Below are 27,333 nucleotides of genomic sequence, written 5' to 3'. Positions count from 1 at the left end.
CAAATGCAGCCTAGAAAATGACAAACTGAGCTAAGCATTGATTTGCCACTTTAAACCATATGAATTAGATTTGTGGTAAAATAACAAAATCTAAAACCAGAAAATTACAGTATACAATGCAGTATACAAGTCCTTCATATGTCAGTTTTACCCTTGGGTTAAAATTTAAAGTGAGGTAGGGAAAAAATAGAGAAGTGGAAGAAGAGGAAGAAAAGTAAGTTTGAAGGACAAAAGGTGATCACGCTGACTTTGGAAAAGAAGTTCTACATGCTAACTTTGGTGCAAAAGACTAGAAGGAAAGAGAGAAGGAAAAGGTAAAAAGAATAGAACAGAACCACAACCACAAAGAGGCTAGAAACCACATTCACATTCATAAAAACAAAATCAAACAAAGAAGTAGAAATAAAAACTACCACAATAAGAAACAAACGAAAGAAAAAAGTCCACTTCTAGGTTTGTGTTTTGTAGACAAGATATAGAGACAGAGTGCCAATCCAAGCTGATCTATCCCAGCAAACCAGCAATAGCTTTTTGACAGGGTAGTGGATAATCTCAGTGAATCTGTACCTTCTGGCTGAAGCCACTTGTTCAGCTGCTGCCTAAGCACTTTCTGTGGGCCCGAGCCCAGCTTGGTGCCACAAATGGAGCTGGCAGCAGGTCTGAATTCTGAGCTCAGCCAACCCAGCTCATCTCCAAGATGGCTCCTGGCCAGTCGCTCTTTCCCATTGGACAACTGAGCCCTCCAACATTCACAGCCAGCTAGTGTAATCCTTCATGTCTGCTGCTCCCCTCCACTGCTGTGTCCATGAAGGCCTGTGAGGTCACCAGCCATCACATTTGCACGTTTGAATTGCTCCAATTATGCAGTGAGTCCTGTCTCAGTGAGAAGGCACCGCTGGCTACCTCCTTTCTTCGGTTGAAGCTTCTGTCTTCACTCTCTGTGGGCTTCAATTTGCACTTTTAGAGTTTTCTTAGGTCCACTTCATTCCTTTCTGTCTTCCTCGCACTGCTATATTCCAGCATCTAAACTGCAGCTCTCAGAAAGGTCCTGCTTACCACTTTGCCATCTTGGTCCCACTCGTGGCCCTGAATGCAGAATATAGCCCAGGCTGATTCCACATTTGTGGTGATCCTCCTGCCTCAGCGTCATGAATATTGGGATTGCTGGCAGGAAGGGCCATGTCTTGGCACCAGGAGCTCCTTCCCAGCATCAGGATGTACTTGTTCAGGCATGTCACTTCTGTTTCACCATTATGGCTATGGAAACACTTTTGGGTTAGTTTGAAACAATATGACCAAGACCCTGTGATTTAGAAACTTAGCATCTTGTCAGGCTTCATGGTGGGTATACACCTGTAATTTTAGCACTTGGGAAGCTAAGGCAGGAGGATTGCCATGAGTTCGAGGGTAGACTGCGCTACATATTATGACACTGTTTCAAAAAACAAAAAGAAGTTCAGCACTTAGAATATGCAGTTTGCCACTAGATTTATAAGATGTAAAATGGACCTGTTAGTGTTCTTTTGCTGATTTTGCTCTTCCCTCATGTCCCATTTTTCATTTATTTAGAAAACTGTGGCTGAAAAGCAGGAGAAGAGAAACCAGGATCGCCTAAGGAGAAGAGAAGAGAGAGAGCGGGAGGAACGACTGAGTAGAAGGTGAGCATGGAAGGGGCCAAAGGCCAGTGGCCCTCAGGAAGCCCTTGCTCCATTGTTGCAGTGTTGCTTGGAATAAGTCAAGGTCTGCCAAACACTGAAGTGACCATTACAAGAAAAATTAAAATGTAGGGGCTGGGGATTTAGCTCAGTGGCATAAGCGCCTGCCTTGCAAGCAGGCAGTCATGAGTTCGATCCCCGGTACCGATAAAAAGAAAAAAGACAAAAAAAAAAGAAAAAGAAAAATTAAAATGTGCAGTATATTTATTCTAGAGAAGCATGGACCAGTTCAGGATTTATATGTTCCCACCTAAAAGAGGGAGAGGAAAAAGCTGAGGAGAGAGTTCTGCTTTACCCCACAGAACCTGCTGCACACAGCTCTGGGTATGGAATCTTCAGCACATAGGGAAACTAGGAGCTGATTGCCTGGGATCTGAGTGTGCTATCTTGTGGGTGACACAAGCTGTAAAGAAAATCTATCACAGGAGGGCTTTGGGTTGAATGTTAGACTAGGGCTCTGGAGTTCACTGCATGATATGGGACCACAATTTAACAGAGGTGAGGTGGAATCTGTTGACAAGATACACTGCTGCCCTTTGTAGAGTGCAGTGTGTTGGAATGGAGCAGCAAGATCATTGAGAAGCTGGTTGAGAGGGTCTAGGTGTGCGAAGTGATAGTGTAACTGGTTAGTGCAAGAGTCTTGAGTGGTGTAGGGACAGAACTGACAGGAGTTACTTTTTAAACAAGGGATATAGTTAAAGGAAGGAGGAACCTGGCCTCTTGATTTTTGGGCCAGATTTGCTAATCTTTGGGTGGAGAAGACAGAGTGGGAGTGTAGGGATCAAATTTTTTTCTATATTTATTTATTTTTTTGTTTTTTGATACCAGGGATCAAGCTCACGACCTCATACTTGCTAGGCAGGCACTTACGCCACTGAGCTAAATCCCCAGCCACAAAGTCCTCTCAATTTAAGATGCTTGAAAGACATCCAAGTAGAGATGTGTTATGGTTGATACAACTTGAAAAGTTTAGAAATTTAACTAAGACTCAGCAGGGAGCCAGGACCTTTACTTTGTAAATATCCTCAAACTGTGTAAGAGGAGTGAGTGCACAGAGGTAGTGTGAGTGTTGCACCCATGGGGGTGAGGGTAGGGTAGCCTGCTTAAGTCTAAAGGAAGAGAAAAGGTTTGTTCTCCCCCTCTTTCGCTCTGGCTGCTTTTGTTGTCTGCTGCTATGAAGTGTTGCCCCTGTGCTATTCTACCCTGCCTTGGAGCCAACTGATTACGGACTGAAACCTCCATAAACAGTGAGCTATATAAATAAACCTTTCCTTCCTTCATTTTGCATGTGGGGTATTTTGTTCCAGCAAGGAGAGAAAAGTAACCAAGACAAGATGTTACATTTCATTGGCATTTAAAGAGGTCAGAGCCAGAATTAACAACTCTCCCATGAAGGACATGGTTCGTTGCCCTTAAAGTTTCAAAAATTGCTTTCCTGGATGGGCATGGTAGTGCACTCCTGTAATCCAAGCATTTGGAAGGCTGAGGCAGGAAGATGGCTGAGAGTTTGAGGTAGCCTGGATTATATATTGAGGTCCTATCTCAGAAAAACAAAGCAAAACAAAAATTTAAAAAGCACTGAGGAAATTCCTGAGTGTATCATTCAAAAAGGGCAAGTTCTTCAGGTGATACCTCTCAGGGGCACAGCACCTGCCTGGCAACTGCAAGGTCCAGAGTTCGGTTCCCAGTACCAAAAAGGACAAGTATTTGCTGTGTTTCTTTTTTTTTTTTTTTTCTTTTTAGTACTGGGACTTGAACTCACAACCTTGCACTTGCCAGGAACACACTGTGCTGCTGAGCTATATCCCTGGCCCCTTTTGTTTCCTTTTTTGTTTCTATTATGATACACTCTGTGAAGAGACTCTAGTGTCTAAAATATACTGAGTGAGATGTGCTGTCCCTTTTGGACGGAAGTAGCCCTCACTGTTGTGATTGAACCTTTCTATACAGTCATTTTTAGGCCTCGGCTTTTGCAGGTATCTGTGACACCACTTGTCTGTAATGACTGCACAGTGCGTCTTGAGATGAGACCTTGTGACATTCATGTTTCCACTTGCTGATGAGTAACAGAAAGAGTCCATTTGACTCTTGCCTGCCAAGAAGCATGTGTCTGGAATTTGGTACATGCAGAGTCCTACCCATCCTGGCCTCTGTTCTGTAACTGCACTGCTGTGCTACTGTTCATGTCTTAGTTACTAGTTACTTTCTTGTTGAGACATAGTACCTGGTACCCACAGCTCTAAGGAGGAAAGGTTTATGTTGGCTCACTGGTTGTAGAGGTTTCAGTCTATAGTCAGCTGGCTTCAAGGCAGCATGGCAGAGAAAGAGATCATAGTGTGATAGCAGGAAGCAGAGAGAGGGATCAGGGGCGGAGGGAGGGCAACACACCTGTCCAGGCCATACTTCCAGTGACCCACCTCCTCAGATGGAGTTTATCTCCCAATAGTGGTGTTTGTTTGTTGTTGTTTTGGTACTGGAGATGGAACTTATGATCTCATGCTTGCCAGGTAGGTGCTTGTGCCCCTGGCCCATCTCCCAACACATTTAGCTATAAACTCATCAGTGAGCTAATCCACTGATAAGGGTATCATGCCCCCATGATCTAGTCACCTCCCCCAAACTCTACCTGGGAGCACAAGACTTTAGGGCAACATCTAGATATAAACCATAACATTAGAAAGATTTGGTAGTCTGATGGGTTTGGTACAGCACTGCTCACCCTCAACATGTGCAGAGAGACAAGTCAGGTCCCTTCAGCTTGCATAACTGCATCCTTCCCTGTGAGCTCAGGTGCTATTAAGTGAGCAGATGTAGCACTTCTGCTGCAGACCAACAACAGTCAAACAGCTAGAAAATAAGACGTCTTTTTCCTTTTTAGGTCTGGATCAAGAACCAGAGATCGCAGGAGGTAGGGTTTTTTTTTTTTTAACCAAGAATGGTATCAGATGGAGGTAGGTTTTCAGATCCATTAGAGTTCTCAGTCAAAAGCCTTTTTCCGCAAGCATTTTTCTTAATACTTGAAGTTTATAGCTGTACAACCTTATCTGGTAGTCTAGGCTGAATTGTGAAGATCGTAGGGCCTAGGTGTTGGTTGGACCTTAGTGTAAGAGAAGGACTCCTCACTGTGAGATGAAAGGCTTACAGACTAGCCAAGAATGCCAAGTGCCAGGGTTTATATGCATCATTCATGGGCACTCTGACCATCAGATTAACTCATGGGAATAGTTTAAGCAAAGGTTGTAAATTTGTGGGAGGAAAGAGGGAACATGACAGAACCTGCTGAGAGTGGAGAACACTGGGGTGGGCCCTTGTGTTTGGCTTTATAGTTTCTGCCTATGGCCTTTTCTGGTTTTTCCAGGTCACGCTCCCGGGATCGTCGTCGGAGGCGATCAAGATCTACCTCCCGAGAGCGACGAAAGTCTTCTCGTTCCCGTTCCCGAGACAGAGACAGACACCGCCGTCACCGTAGCCGTTCCCGCAGTCACAGCCGGGGACACCGCCGGCCTTCCAGGGACCGGAGTGCAAAATACAAGTAACTACTCTGACTCCTTGCAGTAGCTGCAACCAGAAGTGAACCCCTTTTCTTTGTGTTCCCAGGGTCTGCTGGGGGTCTGTCAGTCTAGCTATTCCGCTGCATTTGGTAGGGGCAGAGCTGGGCTTAGAGGGAACCCTAGCCTGTTATCCTTGGCGGTGTTGAGGTTTGGGGATGTGGTGAGCAGGGCTTGGTTTGAAACTTTAGAAGGCTGTGAAGGCACTCTCAAGGACCTTTAGGTGGTGCTGCAGGGGTTCTAGGTACAATGACCAGGTCTTGCTTACTTATTTGGGCTTTTTTCATTGTATTTTTACATAGTGGATCATATGCCATGTGTACAATTTCATTGTATTCTTTGTTCTGTTTATGTTATAATGCAAGCTTTTCTTATTAAAAGTCTTTGCAAACATCTCTTTTAATGGCTTCCTGACATTCCCTGTGTAGTAGATTGAGACTGAGATGGCAGGCCACCTGGGTTGTGGTGGGGTATGACTTTCCCTGGTGTTGAGGGTTCACACTGTTGCTTCCTGAGAAGCTAACCAGCAGTGGGATGGTAGTCTCCACTGAGCCTCTGGTTCCCCTTCCCCAGGTTCTCCAGAGAGCGCATGTCGAGAGAGGAATCCTGGGAGTACGGGCGCAGCGAGCGAGGGTCCACCGACTGGAGGCTGGAGAGCTCCAATGGGAAGGCCACTTCGCGGAAGTCAGAGGAGAAGGAGGCCGGCGAGATCTGAGCCCTTTTCCTGGCACTGTAAATAGACTGAGAGATGTTCAACATAGCCTAAATTACCCTTTATATTTGCTGAATACAACTCATCTTTTGTAGTTTAAATTGCTGTTGTTCGAAGCTAGCTGTGAGTTTCTAGAGTCATGCAGAGTTGCTCCTGTGTTCTGGGGTTATGTTGCATAGGAATAAATAAACCTGGCGGACTGTCTTCTGACAGCAGAAGTAGGGTCTCTGCTGTCCTCTGCTCCAGTGGTGCTTTGCCAGGACTCTTAACCAGTGGAAATAAGGATGGGTACTGCTCACATCTCAGAAAACTTTTCAACCATTTTGACTTTTGGCATCTGACATACACAAGGGCCCTCTCCACACACAACCCTGACTGTACCAGGTACTTGCGACTGACTGCCCACCTGGCTTACGTCCCATGCTCCAGTTACTTCATCTCTGTCCCTCAGTGCAAATTAGAGAGAAGGCTCAGGAAGGAGGGAGATTGCTGCATTCCCCATCCTTCTCCTAGCTGATCAGTTTCCCAGGTTAGAACACCTACACTGCAGTACCCCATTTAAAATTATTTGGGGCAAAATAAAATCAATGGGAGCTCCCCACACAGTAGCTGGGAGGTCATCTGGGGAAGCAATGGTGGCTTTGGGTCATATCCTGGGGTACTATTGAGCTGTGATTCATCTGGGTGTGATTGAGCTATGATTAATCCCAAGGGTAGGCTACTTTTGTTAGTACTTAGGCTGCTCTGTCACTTTAGGACTAAAATGAAGCTAACTTACAGATATGAGCTCCTACCCTTTCACTGTGTGTGTGTGTGTGTGTGTGTGTGTGTGTGTGTGTGTGTGTGTGTAAGTAAAAGGTTTCACTGTGCAGTTCAGGATGGCCTCACACTTGCAGCGATCCTGCTGACTCAGCCTCCCAAGTGCTGGGATTACACCACCACATTTGGCTTTTTTAAATTTTTTATTTTTTTTGTACTGAGTCAAACTCAGGACCTTGTGCTTGCTAGGCAGGCACTGTGCCACCAAGCTATATCCCTAGTTCATTGTTTTTTTTTTTTTTTTTTTAATTTTTTTATCGGTACCAGGGATTGAACTCATGATCGCCCACTTGCAAGGTGGGCACTTAAGCCACTGAGCTAAATCCCCAACCCCACCTAGTTCATTCTTTTTGTGTGTTCAAGTGTGTTTTGTCAAACAGGGTCTTACTATGTAGTTCAGGCTGGTCTCAAACTTGAGGTGATCCTCCTGCCTCATCCTCTAGAGTGCAGGTATATTGGTATATGCCATCATGCCTGGCCCCCTTACACTTTCCTAGGATATAGATATTTTTAGGATTTGATTTTGGAGGGAACTTCTGTTGGTCATATTGGTAAAACACAGAGTTGCCCTTCCCTGCTTGTGTGCAGAGGCACAGGTGTCATTCTTAACCTGGTAGCTCACTGGATACTTATAAACATCACCCTCCTGAAGGGGCTTATAAACACCACCCTCCTGAAGCTGGGTACTGATTTTGCTTTAAGTTCCTTGCAAAAGGACATGTAAGTAGATGGGCTGCTCTGCTTGCCCCTGGCACAGGTTTTCCCTAACCAGCTGTCTCAACAGAAAAGGTGGTTGGGAAGGGACATCTGAGTGGGATTCTCTTAGGTTGCTGCTCTGCTGTACATATGTGCAGATTTCCTCATGGGCACCAGGGCCCAAAAGTATGCTCCTGTTCTTCGTGGAGGAAGTAGCTGATCCTGGGTTCCCTGTTCCTGAACAGACATTCTTTTAGTGACCATGGCCACCTAAGCCGGCAGTATTTGCCTTGTAACCTGGATTTTCCTCGGGCTTAGCCAGATAGTTCTACCTTCAGAGCCATTACCACTATGAATGGTTTCGATCCTTTTCTATCTAGATGTAAACTTTTTAGTGGACAGTTATTTTTTTGTTTGTTTGTTTGTTTTGTGATACTGTGGATCAAACTCGACTACACGCTTGAAAGGCAGGTGCTTATGCCAGTGAGCTAAATCCCTGGCCTTGTTTTGCTTTGTTTCGACAGGGAACACGGTATACCAGCAAAGATTCTGGACAGTGAACTGAGGAATCTATATGCCTGCTCATCTGTCATCTGACAGATGACAGTTAAAGACAGAGCTGGGCCCCCTTAGGTTGTAGTGTCAAGTGTCCCCAGCCTTGTGTGGTAGCCTTGAGTTAGTGCAACCTTCTGGGTCATTGTCTACTGTGGGAGAGGAGTTGGGGTAGGTGCTTCTCTCTCCTCACTGCAAGGATAGTTTTTTGGTGCCCTTCTCAAGTATTTCTGTTCAAATTGATCTCTTATCCCCCAGTTCAATTTTTTTTAATTTAAAATTTTCTTTTTTTGATACAGGGTCTCACTATATAGTGCAGGCTGACCTGGGGTAGGCTGGCCCCAAACTCAGCAGTCCTTCTGCCTCAGGCCCCTGAGTGCTGAGATGACAGGTGTACAGCACCACATTTGACCCCAGTGCTGTCTTGACTTTGTCCTTCAGTGGCTTTTCCTTCCATTCTTTTTTCTTTCCTTTTCTTTTTTTTTTTTTATCGGTACCAGGCATCGAACTCGTGACTGCCTGCTTGCAAGGCAGGCGCTTATGCCGCTGAGCTAATTCCCCAGCCCATATTTATTTATTTATTTGTCTTTTTACTTTTTATCAGTACCAGGGATCAAACTCACGAGCACTTGCAAGGCAGGCGCTTATGCCGCTGAGCTAATTCCCCAGCCCCTTTCCTTCCATTCCTTTTTTTTCTTTGTCTTTTCTCATTTTTATCGGTACCAGGGATCGAACTCACGACTGCCTGCTTGCAAGGCAGGCTCTTATGCCGCTGAGCTAAATACCCAGCCCCTCCTTCCATTTCTTATCCCCAGATCGGCCACTTACATCAAGCCTCTTTGCTGCAGGCTATCCACATTTGCACCTTCCCATCCAGTGTGGTCCTTCCTTTCTACAGCAGTCCCTGCAAACCTGAAAGTGTTAGGAATTGCTTGAGTCTGAGGAGTAAATTCTTGCTCGGTGGAGAAATCTGCATGTCAGGATCTCCCCATCCAGGGGCATCACCTTCCCTAGAGTCTAGCAGAAGTAGACAAGATGTGGCATTCTAGAATATTCTTTGCTTATGCTGGGGGAATTTCCATATACCATCTGGTAGTTTTTAGAAAAGCAAAACAATAGTTCTGCTTGGCAGCTGGTGTTGACTCAGCTTGCTGGGCAGAGGTAAGCGTAGGGTCACATTTGGTTTCCATACATAGGTTCCCTCAGGATTGGGCAGGAGGCAGGAAATGGTTGGGGAGAGTAGAGATAAAAAGAGTACCAAAGGGGGCTGGGGATTTAGCTCAGTGGCATAAGCGCCTGCCTTGCAAGCAGGCAGTCGTGAGTTCGATCCCTGGTACCGATAAAAAGACAAAAAAAAAAAAAAAGTACCAAAGTCGTGATCACAGGTTTCCTGACCCTGCTTAGGCCACTCTGGCATGTATTATGCAGGTACTAGACTGGCAGGCAGACCCAGTATGGGTAGCAGCATTTGTTGAGGGCCAGTGCTGCAGAAGGGCCTCCTGTCTCAGTCTCATATCCTGGTAGGTTTTTTGTTTTTAACTGAACCCATATCCCAGAGCACTTGGATACATGCATACCACACATGGACAGAAGTATACTTTTTTTCCCTTATTGATGGCATCTGTTTTTCAGGACAGACTCCAGCTCCTGCACTTCAATTCTATATTATGGAGGTTTGTTTTTTTTTTTTTGTCTTTTTGTCTTTTTCTTTTTTATCGGTACTGGGGATCGAACTCACGACCACACACTTGCAAGGCAGGCGCTTATGCCACTGAGCTAAATCCCCAGCCCCTATTATGGAGTTCTTAAGAGAAACAACCAACAGGACAATTGGATATATAGAGAGTTATTAAGAGGAATCAGCTCTGGCCATTATAGGATACTTCTAGGGTCTACTGTCTACACAAGCCTAGGAGAGTCCAGTCAAAACTCAGAGGCCTAAAAATCCTGCAGGAGATGGTCCCGGTTCATGCAAAAGAGTTAGATCCTTTACTTTTCCTATTTTTGCTCCCAATGGAAGGACAATTACGCCCTGCTGCATTGGCAGGGTTGTCTGTACTATGCTGATTGTGGTGTCTGTTTCTTCTGGAAACTAGACATCACTAAAAATAATGGTTCTGGGGTTGGGGATTTAGATCAGTGGCGTAAGCCACTGGCAAGCGTGAGGTTGTGAGTTCAATCCTCCCACCCCACACCAAAAAAAAAATCTGCGAGCTACCTAGACATCCCTTAGCTCATGCAGGTTGATACCATTTCAGGGTGGATATGGTATTTGTTTTTTGATCGTTTGGTGTTTTTTTGTATAGTTCAGATTGGCTTGAACTTACCATGTTGCTTAGGTGGTCCTCAAACTTGCAGCCATCCTCTTGCTTCAGCCTCCCTCATGTTGTGATTACAGGTATGTGCCATTACGGTTGCCTTTAAGGATACCTATTTTGTCTTGTTTTTTGAGACAGGGTTTCACTGTGCAGTTCAGGTTGTCCTTAAACTTACTTTTCAGCCCTGGGTGACCTTGAACTCACAGTAATCCCTTTGCCTTGGCCTCTACAGTGCTGGGATTATTGACATGCACCAGTATCCCTGGCCGAGGATACCATTCTTGAAGAAAAACAGACAACTATCTCATTGAGCCAGGAGGGACCTGAAATCCTGTATGTTACCTGTCTGGGTCCAGTCTGTTTCATGTATTCATGTACTCTAGGATATGGGTTCAGTTTCTTCTCTTGTGCACACAGGACACAGTTTACCATCTGTCAAGTGGGAATTGAAGGAATAATGGATGTGCTGGACCCATTCCTTGCACCCAGGAAACACAAGAAGGGCCAGTAGAGTATTTTCTCAGGTTTCTGCAATGACCATGATTGACTCTGCAGATTAAAGCAACCCTACTTAGATCCTTGCAGAGATGTCAGATGAAAGCAGGGTCCAGGTGGGTTCAAGCCACCTTTTTGCTATATAACTGTAGTAACCAGATTCTGCCTTACAAACCACATTCTTCCATCAAGACCAGAGTCTAGTGCACCAGGCTTTCATCTCAAGCCTCCCTGGTACCAAACTTTCCACACAAGTTGAGCCTGCACTGGCAGAGGGCATGATCCCTAAGTTTCTCAGGCTACCCAGTAGATCCCCAAGTTTCTCAGGCTACCCAGTAGTCTTGGATACACCTCCATCTAACAATACAGAGCCCAGCATATCAACCTTGATTCCATTTGGTGAATGAAGGGCCATGCTGTGGAGCTAGAAGAGTCCTAGGGAGAGTGAAGGTCATCGTTTGGTGTTTCCACTGCCATACATCATGGCAGTCCTGGTAGCTCTGCTTCAGCCTCCCTCCCACCTAAGATCCATCAACCTGCCACCCACAGTGGGATGAATGCTACCACAGTTCTGCACCTTGAAATAACCAGGCCCAAAGTAAGGTGTGTGGTTTGTGATAGGGAATGTGACTTAATGCCCCTAATTTCTAGGAACAGAGGTGGCCTGAACCTTAGAGAAACCTGGTGAAGGTCCAGGAAGGAGGTAGGATGCTCACCCTCGCCCTTCCCCTCAAGGGCAGAGCACCTCCCATCCCAATTACAGAATACTGTATGCAGTGACACACTGTCTGGGGGCACTTTACTCAAATGCTGGGACCTTGGAGGAGAGGACAGAATCCATTATCACCCTCACCCAGTTCAGGGGTACTTGGAGGCCAGTGCAGAGGTCACGAGGTTCAGAAACTTGTCCAGTGACATCTGCATTGCAGGGCTGAAGTCTCCAGGGTAGTGCCGGGCGAGAGTCACCAGCAGACAGTGGCCCAGGAGCTGCAGGCAAAGAGGCCACCCTCCCTGGGTTCATCTTTGAGCACACCACCCTTGCCCCACAACAGCTGCTCAGCTAGCTTCGGCTCACCTGGAAGTTGATAGGGTTTACACAAAACTTGTGGGCGTGAAGGTCACTCAAAGCAGACAGCGCACCTGTCAAATCGTACAGTTGATTCACAGCAAGGGTCAGCGCATCTGCCACCTTCTGGCCATGGGTTTTGATCTGGGCGGAGCCAGTGCTCAAGTCCCAGTGCGGGAAGTAGGTCTTGGTGGAGGGAAAGGCCAGAAAGGTCCTGCAAGAGGAGCAAAAGGTAGCTGTGGGTGTGGCCGGGACAGGTGGTGCGCGACCCCGCGGAGCGGCGGTGGGAAGATTGGCGCGAAGTTGTGGGACGCCCAGTCCTGTCCGCACCTCTCCAGAGCTTCGGTCACATAGATACAGACATTGGTGCCCATCTTCTTCCAGAGAGCACGCACCATTTCTTGTTCGGCCGGAGACAACGCCATCCCTGCTGCAACAGATAAGCTCAGCCCGAGATGTGCGCGCGAGATGTGCGCGCGCCGCTGCGAGAAGGGATGCGCAGGACCTCCAGGGGGCGCCTGCCGCGTTTGCGCCACTCTTGCAGTGCATATAACCTGGTCTGGGCTGAGAGTCCCTATCCACCCAGCTATCCCTTGGAGTTGGCCTGAATTTCCAGGCCTCACATTTTTGTTTGCTATATGAAAAATAGTATTTACTTACTATTATTAAGTAACACTGAATTTTAGCTTATATTTTGCCATTGAAAGTTAGTGTTACTATTGAGACCTCTCTGAACTCTTCCCATATAAAATGAAAACAACTCCTCAGAATCATTGTGAAAATTGAATGAATAATAAATGTCAAAAGCCTGTATTCCAGCGCATATTCCTCTTAGAAAAATCAACGTTTATGGAGTGTCTAGAATGAGTTCCAGTAATAACAGTAAGCACCTTTAATAATAGTAAGCACCGGGGCTGGGGATTTAGCTCAGCGGCATAAGCACCTGCCTTGCAAGCAGGCGGTCGTGAGTTCGATTCCCGGTACCGATAAAAACGAAAAAGACAAAAAAAAAAAAAAAAAAAAAAATAATAGTAAGCACCTGTGCAGTACTCATTCTACCAAATACCCCACCACACTTTTTTTTTTTTGAGACAAGGCCTCCTGCAATTCAGGCTGGCCTTGAATTTGTTTATGTAACCCAGGCTCCCCTCGAACTCACAGTGATCCTTTTGCCTCAGCCACCCAAGTGCTGTGATTACAGGTGTAGGCCACCACATTCAACTCTCCACACTTTTTTAAACTGAAGTAAAATTCACATAAATTATCATTCTAGCACTTAAAAGTGTACAAAGTTGGGCATAGCAGCACATGCCTGTAATCCCAGCACTAAGCCTGAATTCAAAGCAAGAGTGGAATACATAGTGAGACCCTGTCTCAAAAAGTGTAAAATTCAGTGATATTTAGTAAATTCATAGTGTTGTACAATCATTATTACCATCTAGTTCCAGAACTATTCCATCACCCCAAACCAAAACTCTATACCCATTAGTAACTACCCAACTTCTCCAGGAGTGAGCAACCACTAATCTATTTTCTGTCTCTAATAAACACTTAGGGCTGGGGATTTAGCTCAGCGGCACAACTGCCTGCCTGGCAAGGGTGAGGTTGTTAGTTTGATCTCTAGTACCAAAAATAAATAAAAATTACATATCTTGGGTATTTCAAATAAATGGGAAAATACATAATGTGGCCTTTGGTGTCTGGCTTTCTCCAATCAGCATGTTTTCAAGGTTCAGCTACATCCTTTAGGAACTTCATTCCTATTTCAGTACTCAGGAGGTAGAGGGAAAAGGATATCTACAAATTCAAGCCCAGCCTGGACTACATAATGAGTTTAAGGTTAGCCTGAACTATAGAGTGAGACCTTGTCTCAAAAAAGTTTCATTTCTTTTTGTGGCTGAATATTTTGTTCTATTTATATGCCATATTTTTTTAATCTATTTATCCACTGATGTATATGTGATGTGTTTCCACCTTGAGCTGCATTTTGTTTCTGATATAATAACAAAGGGCAGCCTCTTACCCAGAACTCAAAGTATTCCACAGATAGTGCTCCCAATCTGGGCAGACAGCTGCAACAGGCATTTTACTAGGGTGACTTTTGAGCCCAGGAAGGAAAGGATGCTGGTGTCAGCCAAGGGCTGTAGCTGGAACGGTACCAAGCCCAGGACCCCAAGCCCTCCTAAGGCCCCAAGTCTAGGGCCTACTCTGCAGGAAGAAAGTGCATTGGAGGAAGGCTTCAGCCAACCCTTCCCAGCTCTGTCTCTTACTATGCTACAGGCTCAGAGCAGCTGAGTGGGTACAGGGCTGGACCTTAAGATTGAGTCTTCTGACCTTGGCCTTAGGACATCATTGACCAAGCAGTGATCATCTTGGAGTAGCACCTCCAGAGAACTTTCTGTCATCACCCCCTGTTTCAGCTAAACTGTGAAGGGCATGTGGGAGTTATAGGAAGATCAGGGGGGTGTGAGGAGGGAGGACTCCTCACCATCCACTTCTGGAGGAGCCCTGAAGAGTTGAACCTGTGCACAGTGTGTGTGTGCAAATGCAAGAAGTATGAGAATGAATGGATTAGTGCAGCAAACTCATGTTGAGTCTGCAAAGCTCTAGAATGAACAAATTAACCCAGCAAAGCACTTTCAGAATCAAGGGCTTATTTACTGAATTCCTGAACACCAGGCTCCACTTTCCCATCTACTCTCCCCTTCTCTCCTTTTTCTCCCTTCCTCAATGGGGAAGAGAGCTTTGCTCTAGGCCTTTGGTATGTTTCTAGGACACAATGACCAACCCCAATCTTGGCACCATCGTGAACACAGAGAACACAGAGGCCAGGGGTTGCTGCCCACTCAGACTTTATTCAAAGACCAAGAGGTGCAGGTGCAAGGAAGGGAGAAGGGCCTGACATGAGACCGAGCGGGCCAGGGCAGGGCTGCTCCACCTTAGCGGTATTTGGAAGTCAGCACGGTGCTCACAGAGGCAAAGAATTTGTCCAAGGAGGCATGGATCGAGGGGGTGAAATCTGCTCCGAGGTGAGCAGCCAGCGTCACCAGCAGGCAGTGGTTCAGGAACTGAGGAAACAGAAAGTGCTAGTGAGTGGTTACAGACAATGCAACACAGCCTGACTCTACCTTATGGAATCCGCGGCTCCTTTCCAGTTCAGCCTCAGCACTCACCTTGAAGTTTACGGGGTCCACACGCAGCTTGTGGGCATGCACGTCACTCAGAGTCGACAGGGCAGTGGGCAGATCGTCCAGATGGCCCACGGCAGTGGTTAGCGCGTCTGCCACCTTCTTGCCATGGGCCTTGATATCGCCGGAGCCCGGGCTCACATCTATGTGGTGGAAGTAGGTCTTGGTGGTTGGGAAACTCGTAAACATCCTGCGGGGAGAAGCAGTAGGTGAGTGGGGATAAGGCAGCTGTGGGATAAGGCAATTTGGGGTGTCCTGGGCGCTGGGGTTGTGTTGGTTCCTGGTCAGTCAGAGCAAAGGAGAGGAGAATCCTCACCTGGTCAGGCCCTCGGCTACGTATTCTGCAGCATGGCCGCCAATCTTGTCCCAGGTAGTCTTCACGTTGTTCTTGTCAGCGGCAGACAGCACCATGGTGGATTCTTTCTGAGTCTGTGTCAGAACCAGAAGGGTGTAGGACAAGTAAGGCACGGCGCATTTAAGTCCCCGAGTTCTGGGGCGACGCCCTGCACAGCCACGTTCATTGGTTGGGGCGGGGCGGGGCGGGCGGAGGAGGTCCAAAGGGGGCGTGCCGCGTCCAACAGTGGCGGTGTAGTAAGGAGCTCAGACCCCTTCTGCGCTGGAACCATCGTCCTGACACTGATTCCTCCTACCTGGGCCTCCTTGGAAATTGCATGCCTGTCCCCAGCCAGTGGTCCTGCCTGGTAGGGTACTTTTTTGTGCTTTTCCATTGCGACAGCTCCAGGGCATCTGCCTGCCCCAGTCCCTAGGGCTGGTCTCACTGCAAGACCAGGAGGGCAGCCGGCACCACCTACCTGCACCTAGACCCGCTGCACGCTGGTTGTGCTTGCTACATTAACTGAACAGAGTCCACACAGCTGCCACCCTTCATGGGAAGAAAGAGAAGTGTCGCCCATTTAGGGCAGAGAGGTGCACACCTAAGGGTGTCCTTCCCAGAAGTCCTCCCTCTGTCTCTCAGTCTCGGTTGTTCCAGCTCTTTTCCTTCCCCAAAGCCATTGTGTGTGACCAAGTGACAGGCACAGGGAAGAAAGAAATACCCAGGCACAAGTTGTCCAGGCTAGGCTTGGAGGCTTCAGACTCAAGCTCCCCTACCCAGAGTGGAGTTGGCTACAGACTCTGCTCAAGGACGCACAGTGGGGTCTCTCTTGTCCCCAGCCCCTACCTGTTGTGTGACTGACTGTCTCTGCCTCACTGGCTTACTGTCCTGGTTCATGATGACAAGCCCCTGTCAATGTTGTGTCTGATGCAAGACTCACCAGTTAAATGGTGGTTACATTGGTAAAAGAGCAGTCTCCTCAGGCAGAGGCAGTCCTCACACCATTGCACAAGCTCAGGTGCAAAACTCAGGAAGGTCTTGAGAAACCCGGAGAAAGTGGATGAGGAGACCTGGTCAGTTAGTCTGAGGATCAGGGTGGATTTCTGGGAGGGGTGAGGGTAAAGGAGAAGTGTTTGTACTGGAAGGCAGAGGCCATCTGGATATAGCAGGGCTTCTTGGTGAAGCAGTGAGAAGGGCAACAGTGCCAGCTGGTGCTGTCCCCATCCTCTTGTATGACCAGTGACGCTAGTAGAGGAGGTTCCTTGCTGAGACTTTCTTGGGACCTACACATGGCCCTTGTTTTGAGGTGGGTAGGTGTCATCCTTCAGTACAGGCTGCCCTAGGGTGCTTACTGAAGCAGAAAAATCATAACTCTGAGGCTAACCTGGGTTACATAGTGAGACCCTTTCTCAATAAACAAAACACATAAACATACAAATCTAACCTGGGTGTCTGAAATGCAATGAGGGTCAGAGAAGGAGGTAACTCAGACTAGTGCCCGGTGCTTCCTCTTCTCATTGTCTGTTCTCTGTGTACCTTTTTGATTCTGCCCACAGTCATAGGTTAAATCCTGCCTCAGAAAGACAAATAGCGGGGCTGGGGATTTAGCTCAGTGGCATAAGCACCTGCCTTGCAAGCAGGCGATCCCCGGTACCAATAAAAAAGAAAAAGACAAAAAAAAAAAAAAAAAGAAAAAAGAAAAAAAGAAAGACAAATAGCATTAGAGGCTGGGACTTAGAGAACTCCAGATGCCTGCTTCAAGTCTGAGATCTCATCTCTCTCTGCACCTTCCTCCAATATCTCCAGTACCTCACCTCTCTGTCTCTCTCTTTCCTTTTACATAGGACTCTATTTTGGTCCTGTGTCAGCATGGCTGGCCAGTTTCTCCTTCTGTTATTTAACAGCTCTGTGTATGTGTTCTACTGAGGACTGACCTCAGGCAGCTTTAGTGATGAATGAGTGATGAGGGAGGGAGAATGCTTAGAGAATGTGGGCATGCTGTGAGAATGCACTGCACCTAGATGTCAGCTGAAGTTGAAGATACCCTAGGTCCAAGCACACCCTCTGTCCCTTGGCACAGCAGGGGGGGGGGTAAACATTTGGGTGAGCATTTAGTAGTACTGGTTGGCTCCCTGAGAGATCCAAAGCTTCTCTGCTCAGGAACATTGATATCACCCTGCTCTCTCTTAAAGATGATACAAAAGTTGGAGGAGACCTTGTCTTAGTGACAAACAGATCAGGGGCTGAGAGATGAGGGGCTTAGTGATGGTCAGCACCAAGGCTACACTGGTGAGAAACTGGATCCACAAGGCTACCATCTCCACTGTTGAATTCTCAATGCAGGCGAAAGGCCAGCGCCACCTGGCAACATTGGATTAGGACTTTCAGAGATGGTGGGTGAGAGAGAGTCTCTTCTTGCCTACCTTCACCAAAGGCCTAAGGTTGTACAAGACCCTCACCCTAGAGGCAAAGACTGTCTACCTATTGAGCAACCCTACCCACCTCAAGAGCACCTGCTGTCCCTGATTCACCAGTTGCTTCTGCTACTGGCAGGGACCTAGATGTGGGAAAGCAGATATGGGTCTAAGGTAGGAGGTAAAGAGCTTGTGGAAGCAGATCATTTGTTGGACGCTGCAGCCATATGGGTCATTCCAGCCCTGTCACCTGCTAGAGGTGGGTGGAACCTTGGTTGGCCCTTGGTGGGTTCTGTGTCTTGTTCCCATCTCCCAGAGATCCTCCCCCACTCATCTGAGCTGCAACTCTGCCTGGAAGTACACCATGTGGCCGAAGATCAGGTTCCAGACCTATACAATATGGGCACATTCCTGGCAGGGGGCAGAGCATGGTGTGATCTGAGAGTCTTGTTTACCTTTAGGCCTCCTTGTAGAGCACCCCGCACACCGTGTCGCTCCACCTGCTAAAATCGACTTCAGGGTGACTGGAACCTGGAATGTGGGGACCCTCGGCCCCCTCATGGGTCGGGCAAGAACTGCGCCTGTATTGCAGGTTTGGTGGGGGGAGTCTTTAATCACTCCCCTGTGGGCAGAGTTGTGCTGCCCTTGAGGGAACCACAGGACAGAGGCAGAGCCCCAGCTAGAGAGAGACTAGGGACAGGAGACACCGACTCTCTTTGTGGGACTGCATCTGAGACATGGACACTGTAAGGTTGTGGGAGCTGGTGACACCTCGCGTGGAGGAGCAGTCCCGACAATCATCCCCCACGCCGAGTGAAGCGTGGTCGGTGGGCGATTCGGGTGGGCAGATGTGCAAAAACTCCTCTGCCCCAAGGACCCTAGACAATATGTGGCTGGTGGGAGAAGCTTGCTCCCACTGCGCTGTGATCTGGGGTTCCCGAGAGGAGGAGCTCCCTAGGCACCCCGGAATATCCTCCAGCAGGCGGACGACCCCGGGTGACCGCGTTCTTGAGAGGCCCCAGAACATCCCTCACTTTCTCTCCTCCTCCCCCAGTAATGACAAGGTAGGACCCAGTTGTTCCAGTCTCATCCATTTATTGGGGATTCGGGCGAGGAAAGGAGGAAGGCTGAGGGTGGTGCGGGGGTCGCGCAGCCAGTGCAGGGTTTGGGTGCTCAGCGGTACTTCTCGGTCAGGATGGAGGACACGATAGACATGAACTTGTCCCAGGCGGCGTGGACCTCGGCCGTGAAGTCGGCGGGGAAGCGCGCGGCCAGCGTAACCAGCAGACAGTGAGACAGGAGCTGCGGGGGCAGAGAAGGCGGCTCAGGTCTCCTTGCACACCTGTGCGGTGCCTGTGCGTGTGCAAGTAACTGAGACCCCACCACCTCGGTCCCAGCGCTGAAGAACTTCCAACCTGTGTCTGTCCCCACCCACTCGACACACCTTGAAGTTGACGGGGTCCACACGCAGGATGTAAGCGTGCAGCTCGCTCAGCTTTGTCAGCGCGACTTCCATGTTGTCGATGTGTTTGACCGCATCGCCTAGGGCGGCCACCACCTTGGAGCCGTGCGTGCGCAGCTGCGGGGATCCCGGGTGCAGGTCAAAGTGGGGGAAGTAAGTTTTGGTCGGCAGGTAGCTGGAAAAGAGCCTGAGGGAGGGTGTGTGTGTGAGGAAGTGTGAGCCTGGCGGCCTCAGTTTGGAAGATGAGGTGGGTGCCCGGACCCAAGCACTTTCTGGCCTCAAACGTGGAGATTTCCCCAAATTCAGAAGCCAGTCTTAAGCATATAAATGCATTGTCAGTCAATCACCCATCTTGTAAGTTAAAATCATATTTTAATGAAATCTTAAACTAATGCAAATCAGTTAATGTTGAATATTAAAGTTCTAAATAAAGACAGGATGAGTACTGCCTATTTTTCCTGTTGCCCAGGCTCCAGTGTGGCAAGGCATTGTTTCTGCCCCACTGCCCATCATGAGTTCATGCATTCATTTGCTCAGCTTTTATATTGGTTGGCGTCAGTGAGCCCCGTGAGGTAGTTCTGCCTCCAGCTTCTTTCCCTCTCCATCCACCACCTCGTCAGTTTACTGACCTCGTCACCACCCCGCCTCACCACCACCAGCCCCATGACACCCTTCTCCACATCCCTTCTTCCATGTCCCTTCCATGCAGGCCACCCTTCCTGGCCCTCCTGACCCCGCTCTCTCACTCACCCTTTCTCTCCATCCCCTCCTCACTGACCTTTCTTCTGAACCTTTCCCTCACCCTCTCCACTCCACCCACTGATCCTGACCCTTCCCCTGACCTCCTCCTTCTGTTGTGTTTTTCAGACATGGTGTTAATTTGTAGTAGAGACAGGCCTTGAACTCACTATGTAGTGCAGGCTGAGCTTGGGTTTGTGACCCTCGGGCTCCAGTCACTTGAGTGCTGGATCACTGGATTCATGCCTGCCTTTCACTTCTCCTACTGCCTTCTCACCATCCTCTCTCTCCATACTTGCTATTCCAACTCACCCTCCTCTTCAGTAGCCTTTCTCACTGACCCATTCTCACTGCTCATCTTAACCAACCTCTCCTTCTGATTCCTCCCACTGCCCTTGCTTTGGTCTCTGACCTGGTCACTCAGCCTATCCCATCCGGCTCTTACCTCTCCAGAGTCTCAGTGCCAATGGCATCAGCCTGCATGGACATCTTGTCCCAAATGGACATGATGATAGCCTTCTCACTCTTGGTCAGAGACATGGTGGTAGAGTGGGCAGCTGTGCTAGAGCTGGACACTCTCAGGACTGGCCTCGTGGAGCTTATTCTCCAAGATCCTCTTATATGCACAGTGCTGTGGGCCCAGCCAGGCTGTGGTCATTGGTTGGGAAAGAGGAGGGGGCAAAGAGGTGGGGTTTCTTATCTGACCCAGTGACAATGAGCAGCCAGGGCCTGGTGGGCCTGCAGGGTGAGGGGCTATCGCTCCTTCACCCTCTTGACCTTGGAGGGGGTGTTGGCCATAATCTGACAAGGAATCCAAGAGAGATAGGGGCCCAGTCTTCCAGGAGGTCATCTCTGCCTTTGAAGTCCAGCTCTGCACTGCCGTTAGCCATTTCAGAATGGCCAAGTGGGACCCAATGTGTACCCTTCTTAGGGACATTTACAATACTTCCTGTACCATCCCATTCTAGCATCTCTCTGTGATTCCTGAATTTCTTGTTTTTTTTTAAATTATTTTTTTGAAGGTAGTAAAATGCAACAGAACAAGACAGAACAAAGCCAAATGAGACAATGCAGTGAAACTGGTACAGAATGTCAACGCAGGTTACAGGGATAACAGTAATAGGTTCCATAGTATAACTCCTTATCTTCACAATTGTTGTCCTTTCAATCAGGTATAGCAAAATCAAACTAAATACAGAACATTATAGAACTTATCAAAACAGACTATTGAATAGAGCAATACAATTAATCAGAACAAAGCAAAAACAGTGATAACAATATTGCTTTCAAAGAGATGGTAGAAGGAAATCCCCCATATTTGCTATTTTGCATAGGGTCAACCTCCCAAGAGAGATGCTCAGATCTCTGGCTCCCATTTGCTAATAGGGGGGAGATGGAATGTTTGATCTCAGCTGGCTCGCGGGTAGGCTCACAGCTGCTTACCAAGGAGGTGAGCGGGTTGCTGTCTTTCCCAGTGCCCTCCTGAATTTCTCCAAGAACAGCAAGTGTTCTGCTGTCCCAGCACTGAGGTTAGGCTGGGAGCTTGTGGGATGATGGAACTGTTCTGTGTCCTGTCACACAAATCTATACATGTATCAAATTCCTAAACCATGCTAGGAATGCTGTCAAAGCCCTGTCATCCCTATGCTTTGAGAGTCTGAGGCAGGAGGATTTCAAATTCAAGCCCAGTTTGAGCAGTTTAGTGATTTAACAAGACTCCATCTCAAAATAATAGAGGACTGGAAATGTAGTTCAGTGCCAATACCTGGGTTCAATTCCCTATTACTCTGCTCCTCACAAACACACACAAATCAGAGAACAGTAAAAACCAAATAAATCAATTTATTGTGTGTAAAATTAAACCACAAGGAATATTTGTCTCATATTACAGTGACTGATATAAGGGCTACCTTACAGTCACTGAGTATACCACATGAGATGAACTCTGCTTGGTTAGCCTGTCATCCTGTCCTGTTGGTAGGGACACAAACAGGTCAGTTGAGGTAAGGGCTAACTATGTAGTTCAGGCTGGCCTTGATGTCTATGTAGCCTAGAATGGCTTCAAATTTATATCAATCCTCCTGCCTCAGCCTTCTGAGTATTGGATTCACAGATGTGAATCACCTTGACTGGCTTAGACTCTATTCTGTTCCATGATTTATGTGTCTGTCTTTCACCATAATTAACGCTGTTTGATTTTGATTACTTTGTAGCTTACTTACTGATTACTTTGTAGCTCCTACTTTGTAGGAGATTATACCTACAACCTTCACACTAAGCTATATACCCAGGCTTTTATTTATTTTGAGACAGGATCTTGCTTGGTCATCAAGAGTTGTCTAGGCTGGGCTTGAATTTGCAACCTTCTAACTGCCTCTTAGAATGCTTGGATTGCAAAAGTGTGTTCCTATACCCATCTCTGAGTACTGCAGCTTTATGGTAAGTATTAAAGTTGGATAATGTCTCAGAGAATGAGAGAAAGTATTTAATAACAATATATCCAATGAAGAACTTACCAAAATAAAGTTCCTGGGATATAGCTCAGTGGTAGAGTGCATGTTTAGTATAAGCAAGGCTCTTTGTTCAGTCCCTAGCACTCAAACCAAGACAAAAACTTATCCCCCCAAAAAGTCTTAGAACTAAAAAATAAACAACTAATTAAAAAATGGGCAAAAAATTTTAATAGACATTTCCCTAAAGAAGACATATGAATAACCAATTTATGCTATACAATAGCAATGAAAAGACTCACAGCCATTAGCAATTAGCAAATCAAAACCATAATGAGATATACTTTATACCTAGTAGAATGGTCATAATTAGCAAGGCAAAATAACAAGTGCTGGTAGGAATGTAAAATGGTGCACACTGGAAAACAGTGTAGCAGTTCCTCAAAAAGTTAAACAGAGTTACTATATGATCCTGCGATTGTATTTGTAGATATATACCCAAGAAATATGGAAACATATCTTTATAGCAACATTATTCATCACAACCACAAGTGGAAAGGCTCAAATTTCCATTAACCAGTGAATAAAATATAATCTATCCATGGAATATTCCTCAACTACTAAAAAAAATGAATGGGAGTCTGAGGTAGGAGGATCACTGCAAGTACAAAGTCAACCTGGGTTACAAAGTAAGTTCAAGGTCAGCCTGAACAGCATAGTGAAACCCTATCCCAAAAAGACAAAAATAAAAATAAAATAAATACTAATACAATGTGGAAAAGATGCTCAGTGAAAGAAGCCAGACAGGAAAGACCACATGTTGTATGATTCCATTTCTATGAAATGTCCAGAATGGCTGGGCAGAGTGGTATATACCTGTAATCCAAGAATTTGAGGAAATGAGGCCAGAGGATTGCAAATCTGAGTCTAGCCCCTGGGAAATTTAACCAGACCTTGTTTCAAAATAAAAAATAAAGAGGGTTGATGATAGCTGGGTGGTACATGCCTATGAGCCCAGCATTTAGGAGGCTGAGGCAGAAAAATTGCCATAAGTTCTAGGCCAGCCTATGTTACATAATGAATTCAAGGCCAGCCTGAAAGCCTGAACTACATGGCAAAACCCTCCTAACCCCCCAAAAAGGAAGGGAATGGGCTGGGAGATACAGTTCAGTGCAAAGTCTCTGGGTTCGATTACTAGTGCTAAAATTAACTAATTAATTAATTAATTAAAAATCTAGACTAGACAAATCTATAGTGACAGAAATAAGTTAAGTTTTGTTTAATTTGGTGTGTTCAGAAGGTATGACTGTAGTGGATATGGGTTTTCTTTTAGGGTGATGCAAATACTCGGAATTGCACTATGATGTTGGTTATGTGACTATAGATAAACTATAACTCACTAATCTGAATATACTTTTTTCTTTTTTTAAGTAGTACTGGGGATTGAACCCAGGGGCTTCACATTGAGATACATCTGCGACCTATTTATTTTAGAGACAGTATCACTAAATTGCTAAATTGCTCAAGCTGGGCTAGAACTTTTTTTCCTGGCATGAGGAATTGAACTCAGGACCTTGTGCTTGCCAGGCAGACACTGTGCTGCTGAACTATATCACCTACCCAAGGCTTTAACTTTTAGCTTTCACTTTTTTAACACTTCTGTTAAAACCTCCCATAGCATGGGGATTACCAGCATTCTCCACCAAACCTGGCTCTGAACTCAACTCTTCTTTTCTCCTTGCCTTTTCTTTCTTTATTTTGAGACAGGGTCTTACTATGTAATTTAGGTTTATCTTGCCCTCATTGTGTAGCCCAGGCTGACCTCGAACTCCCAGTGATTCTCCTGCCTCAAGCTCCCAAGTACTGGGGTTACAGGTGTTTGCTACCACAGCCAGCTGAACTCACTTTCTTTTCTTAAAAATTCATTTTTGAAATCACTTTAAATGGGTGAACTATAAGGTATAAAGCTGAGGTGGGAGTATTATAAATTCCTTTCTCAAATAAATTTTAAAAAACAAAAAAAGGAAAAGGCTGGGGATAGTTCAGTGGGTTCAATATAGAACACTGAAAACAAATCAGATAATGTGATTTTTCCACTTTTTCCTCTTTTCCAAAGTTGTTTTATTTATTTTTATCTTCTTGAGGCAGGTTCTCACTATGCAGTTCAGGCTGGCCTTGAGTTCACTTTGTAGCCTACACTGGTTTTGAACTTGCAAATGATTCTTCTGCCTCAGCCTTCCAAGTGCTGAGATTACAGGAGTGTACCACCATGCCCAGGTTCCAAAATTGTTTTAGCTCCTCTAGTTCCTTTACCTTTCCTTACAAATTTTAGAGTTAGCTAAGACCTCTCTCTCACACACACGCTCTCTCCCCCTCCCCCTCCGTCTTCCTCTTCTCCTCTCCCTCTCTCTCATTTCTTGAGTACCAGGAATTAAACTCACAACCTTGTACTTGCCAGGCAGGTGCTTGTGCCACTGAGCTAAATTCCTGGTGAGCTAACATTTAATCTGCACCAAATCATGCTGGAATTTTGAAGTAACCAGGGGCAAATACTTCATGTAAGGGAAGTTTTAACCATAGATATCTTGCTGAACTATTCTTAAGAGAAAAATGTGGGGCTTAGATAAGATCTCTAAATTTGAAAACGTGTACAAACATAAGTGTTAGCATTTTTTGGCACAATAAAAGAGCAAAATATAAAAGTAAAAGTGGCCTTTATTCTAAGGATATGGAGAGGAGCCCATGACCGACAGGGGTCTTGCTTGCTCTGACTCGAATATGAGGTATGGGAGCTATATATAACCTTAGGGTGGACATTAATGACGAGCGAGAAGCTGGTTGGAATTTTCTTCGAAGGCACTGGGAAGGAAAAAGGAAGTTGTAATAGGGGAAGGAGAAAGTGACTTCGGGGTAAACATCCCCGATTCAGCCTTCCATCGCCATAATTTATTCTAGAGCAAAACTCTTTCAATAAGCAAGAATTAAACATCTTGTGTGTGTGAGGCACTATGCTTAGTGTTTAACTCTCATATGGTGGTTGTTTGTTTTATGCCTGACTTGAGAGGACATCATTGTCATGTTCTTCCTCTTCCTCTCCTTCTCCTTCTTCTTCTCCTCCTCCTCCTCCTCCTCCTCCTCCTCCTCCTCCTCTTCCTCCTTCTCCTCTTCCTTCTTCTTCTCTTGTCTTTTTGAGACAGGGCCTCACTCTGCAGTTCAGGTGGACCTTGAGCTCACTTTGTAGCTCAGGCTGGTCTTGAACATGCAATGATTCTCCTGCCTCAGCCTCCTCAGTGCTGGGATTACAGGCATGTGCCACCATGCCTGACTCTGGCCTTAGCTTCTTGTTTTACTCTTTTTTCTTTAATGTGGCACTAGAGATTGAACCCAAGGCCTTCAAATGATATATTCCCAGCCTTTTTAAATTGTATTTTTTAGATGGACTTGTACTAATTCTCTAAATTGCATAGTGTCAGCTTGAATTTGTGATCCTTCTTCATCAGCCACCCAGAATGCTGAGATTATAAGCATGTGCCTGGTGATGCTAGTGGTTCTTGAATGCTTTTTGTTGTTGCTGCTGGGAACTGAGCCGATGGGCCTCTGCATGCTAAACTGTGTTCTACCACTAAACTATACTCCCAGCTTGCATAGGTTTGACTATTATATAAATAAAACAATACATTATGTGCTCCTTTGTATCTGTCTTCTCACTCTAAGTATTTGTGAAATTCACCATACAAGTGGTCCTTTCCTTTGCTCTATTGTATTTCCTTGTGGAAATATGCTACAATTGATTCATTATAATGGGGACAGACCTTTGGGTTGTTTACTTCTTTGCTATTATGAATAGTGCTGCTGCACTTTCACATGTCACTTAGAGCCCATGTGACTGAGATCTATTGGTTATATACCCAGGAGTGAAGCTTCTGGGTTACAGGGCATGCCCACTTTCCAGACTAATTGACCAATTTATATTTCCAGGTGTGATGTGGGAGATTCTCTTGTTCTTCTAAAACATCTGGTACTATTGATCTCGTTTAATTTTAGCCAGTCTAATGTGTATGTGGTGGTTTCTCATGTGTTTCAATTCATATTTTCCTGGTGATTAGTGGTGTTCCCATTCACATATTTACTATTCACTGAACTTCCTCCTTACTGAAGTATACATGAGATGCTCATTTTTATAAATGTTCCTGATCTTACTGATTTGTAGGACTTTTGAAGACAAATCTGCTGCAGTCCCCTCCGCCTTTTTCTTTAGCTCTGGGGATGAGCTCAGGACCTTGTGCATGTTAGGCAAATACAGTAACACTGAACTGCACTCCTAGCCCCTATGCCTTTTTTGTCTCTTTCTGTCTCTCTGTCTGTCTCTATCTCCTCTTTTCCAGGTTCTCACCATATAGTTTGTGCTGGCCTTACATTTAAGATACTTCTGTCTCAGCCTCTCAAGTGCTCTGATTATAGGCATGTATGGCTACATCTGGCTCTTGCCTTTACTTTTTAAGTACCATATTGGTTTTGGTTGAACAGAAGTTCATAATTTTAATGCAGTAAAATTCGTGATTTTATTGTCTTGTTTAAAAATGATGTATCCTTGCTGGGCATGGTGGTGTATCCCTGTAATCCTGGTATTTGGGAGGCTAAGGTAGGAGGATTAGCCTGGACCACATAGTGAGTTTAAGACCAGTCTGAACTGGTGAGATATAGTGAGACTCTGTCTCAAAAAACATGTTGGATCCTTTTACCTACAATAGCTCAAAGTTGGAAACAATGGAAAATGTCTATCAATAGATGAATAAACAAATTATAATTATGGTATTTCTGAACAA

At 46.1% G+C, this 27,333-nt stretch overlaps 5 protein-coding genes across 11 annotated transcripts in view; 2 read left to right on the top strand and 3 right to left on the bottom strand.

Annotated features, from left to right (window-relative positions):
- Positions 1-6,193, top strand: part of Luc7l (LUC7 like) — a 32,400-nt gene extending 26,207 nt beyond the window's left edge. For 2 of the 4 annotated variants that reach the window (XM_063226189.1, XM_063226187.1), the window contains 4 exons: positions 1,570-1,658; positions 4,594-4,623; positions 5,074-5,247; positions 5,837-6,193. In XM_063226189.1, the coding sequence (XP_063082259.1) occupies positions 1,570-1,658; positions 4,594-4,623; positions 5,074-5,247; positions 5,837-5,978 (435 nt within the window). In that variant the 3' untranslated portion in view covers positions 5,979-6,193. The remainder of the gene's footprint in view (positions 1-1,569; positions 1,659-4,593; positions 4,624-5,073; positions 5,248-5,836) is intronic. The other 2 variants (XM_063226190.1, XM_063226188.1) reach the window with 1 other exon arrangement.
- Positions 6,194-7,019: 826 nt separating this feature from the next.
- On the bottom strand, positions 7,020-12,509 carry Hbq1 (hemoglobin subunit theta 1). 2 transcript variants are annotated; one of them, XM_063226192.1, is made up of 3 exons: positions 12,252-12,509; positions 11,931-12,135; positions 7,020-8,954 (listed from the first exon to the last, which is right to left on the bottom strand). In XM_063226192.1, the coding sequence occupies exons 1-3, from the start codon at positions 12,344-12,346 to the stop codon at positions 8,892-8,894; spliced, it is 363 nt and encodes a 120-aa protein (XP_063082262.1). In that variant the 5' UTR covers positions 12,347-12,509; the 3' UTR covers positions 7,020-8,891. The 2 variants fall into 2 exon arrangements, with proteins under 2 accessions (XP_063082262.1, XP_003478115.1); XM_003478067.5 differs by lacking the exon at positions 7,020-8,954 and adding an exon at positions 11,628-11,842 and having other exon boundaries at positions 12,252-12,504.
- A 2,247-nt stretch (positions 12,510-14,756) lies between these two features.
- LOC100712878 (hemoglobin subunit alpha) lies at positions 14,757-15,622 on the bottom strand. Its single transcript, XM_003478407.5, has 3 exons — positions 15,426-15,622; positions 15,095-15,299; positions 14,757-14,989 (listed from the first exon to the last, which is right to left on the bottom strand). The coding sequence occupies exons 1-3, from the start codon at positions 15,518-15,520 to the stop codon at positions 14,861-14,863; spliced, it is 429 nt and encodes a 142-aa protein (XP_003478455.1). The 5' UTR covers positions 15,521-15,622; the 3' UTR covers positions 14,757-14,860.
- A 118-nt stretch (positions 15,623-15,740) lies between these two features.
- Positions 15,741-27,333, top strand: part of Nprl3 (NPR3 like, GATOR1 complex subunit) — a 61,057-nt gene continuing 49,464 nt past the window's right edge. Inside the window, exon 1 of one of the 3 annotated variants that reach the window (XM_063226177.1) lies at positions 15,741-15,810. The gene's annotated coding sequence lies outside the window, so the exon portion shown is untranslated. The remainder of the gene's footprint in view (positions 15,811-27,333) is intronic. The other 2 variants (XM_063226179.1, XM_063226186.1) reach the window with 2 other exon arrangements.
- On the bottom strand, positions 18,939-20,597 carry LOC100712603 (hemoglobin subunit zeta). Its single transcript, XM_063227080.1, has 3 exons — positions 20,522-20,597; positions 19,302-19,633; positions 18,939-19,159 (listed from the first exon to the last, which is right to left on the bottom strand). The coding sequence occupies exons 1-3, from the start codon at positions 20,595-20,597 to the stop codon at positions 19,031-19,033; spliced, it is 537 nt and encodes a 178-aa protein (XP_063083150.1). The 3' UTR covers positions 18,939-19,030.

The sequence above is a fragment of the Cavia porcellus genome, unplaced genomic scaffold (assembly GCF_034190915.1).
Source record: "Cavia porcellus strain 051 isolate PalLab524CR breed Dunkin Hartley unplaced genomic scaffold, mCavPor4.1 scaffold_16, whole genome shotgun sequence".
In the NCBI taxonomy this organism is placed as follows: Eukaryota; Metazoa; Chordata; class Mammalia; order Rodentia; family Caviidae; genus Cavia; species Cavia porcellus.
This window is presented reverse-complemented; position numbering and strand designations above follow the sequence as displayed.

Excerpts from the sequence above, each read along its gene's own strand:
- Hbq1 (XM_003478067.5), bottom strand. The coding sequence starts at position 12,346 with ATGGCGTTGTCTCCGGCCGAACAAGAAATGGTGCGTGCTCTCTGGAAG. Across the intron at positions 12,136-12,251 it reads GTGACCGAAGCTCTGGAGAG|GACCTTTCTGGCCTTTCCCT; the intron begins GTGCGGACAGGA and ends CTCCTCTTGCAG. Across the intron at positions 11,843-11,930 it reads TAAACCCTATCAACTTCCAG|CTCCTGGGCCACTGTCTGCT; the intron begins GTGAGCCGAAGC and ends CTTTGCCTGCAG.
- LOC100712603 (XM_063227080.1), bottom strand. The coding sequence starts at position 20,597 with ATGTCTCTGACCAAGAGTGAGAAGGCTATCATCATGTCCATTTGGGAC. Across the intron at positions 19,634-20,521 it reads CATGCAGGCTGATGCCATTG|ACTGGCTTCTGAATTTGGGG; the intron begins GCACTGAGACTC and ends TATATGCTTAAG. Across the intron at positions 19,160-19,301 it reads TGGACCCCGTCAACTTCAAG|CTCCTGTCTCACTGTCTGCT; the intron begins GTGTGTCGAGTG and ends CTGCCCCCGCAG.
- LOC100712878 (XM_003478407.5), bottom strand. The coding sequence starts at position 15,520 with ATGGTGCTGTCTGCCGCTGACAAGAACAACGTGAAGACTACCTGGGAC. Across the intron at positions 15,300-15,425 it reads GTAGCCGAGGGCCTGACCAG|GATGTTTACGAGTTTCCCAA; the intron begins GTGAGGATTCTC and ends TTCTCCCCGCAG. Across the intron at positions 14,990-15,094 it reads TGGACCCCGTAAACTTCAAG|TTCCTGAACCACTGCCTGCT; the intron begins GTGAGTGCTGAG and ends CTGTTTCCTCAG.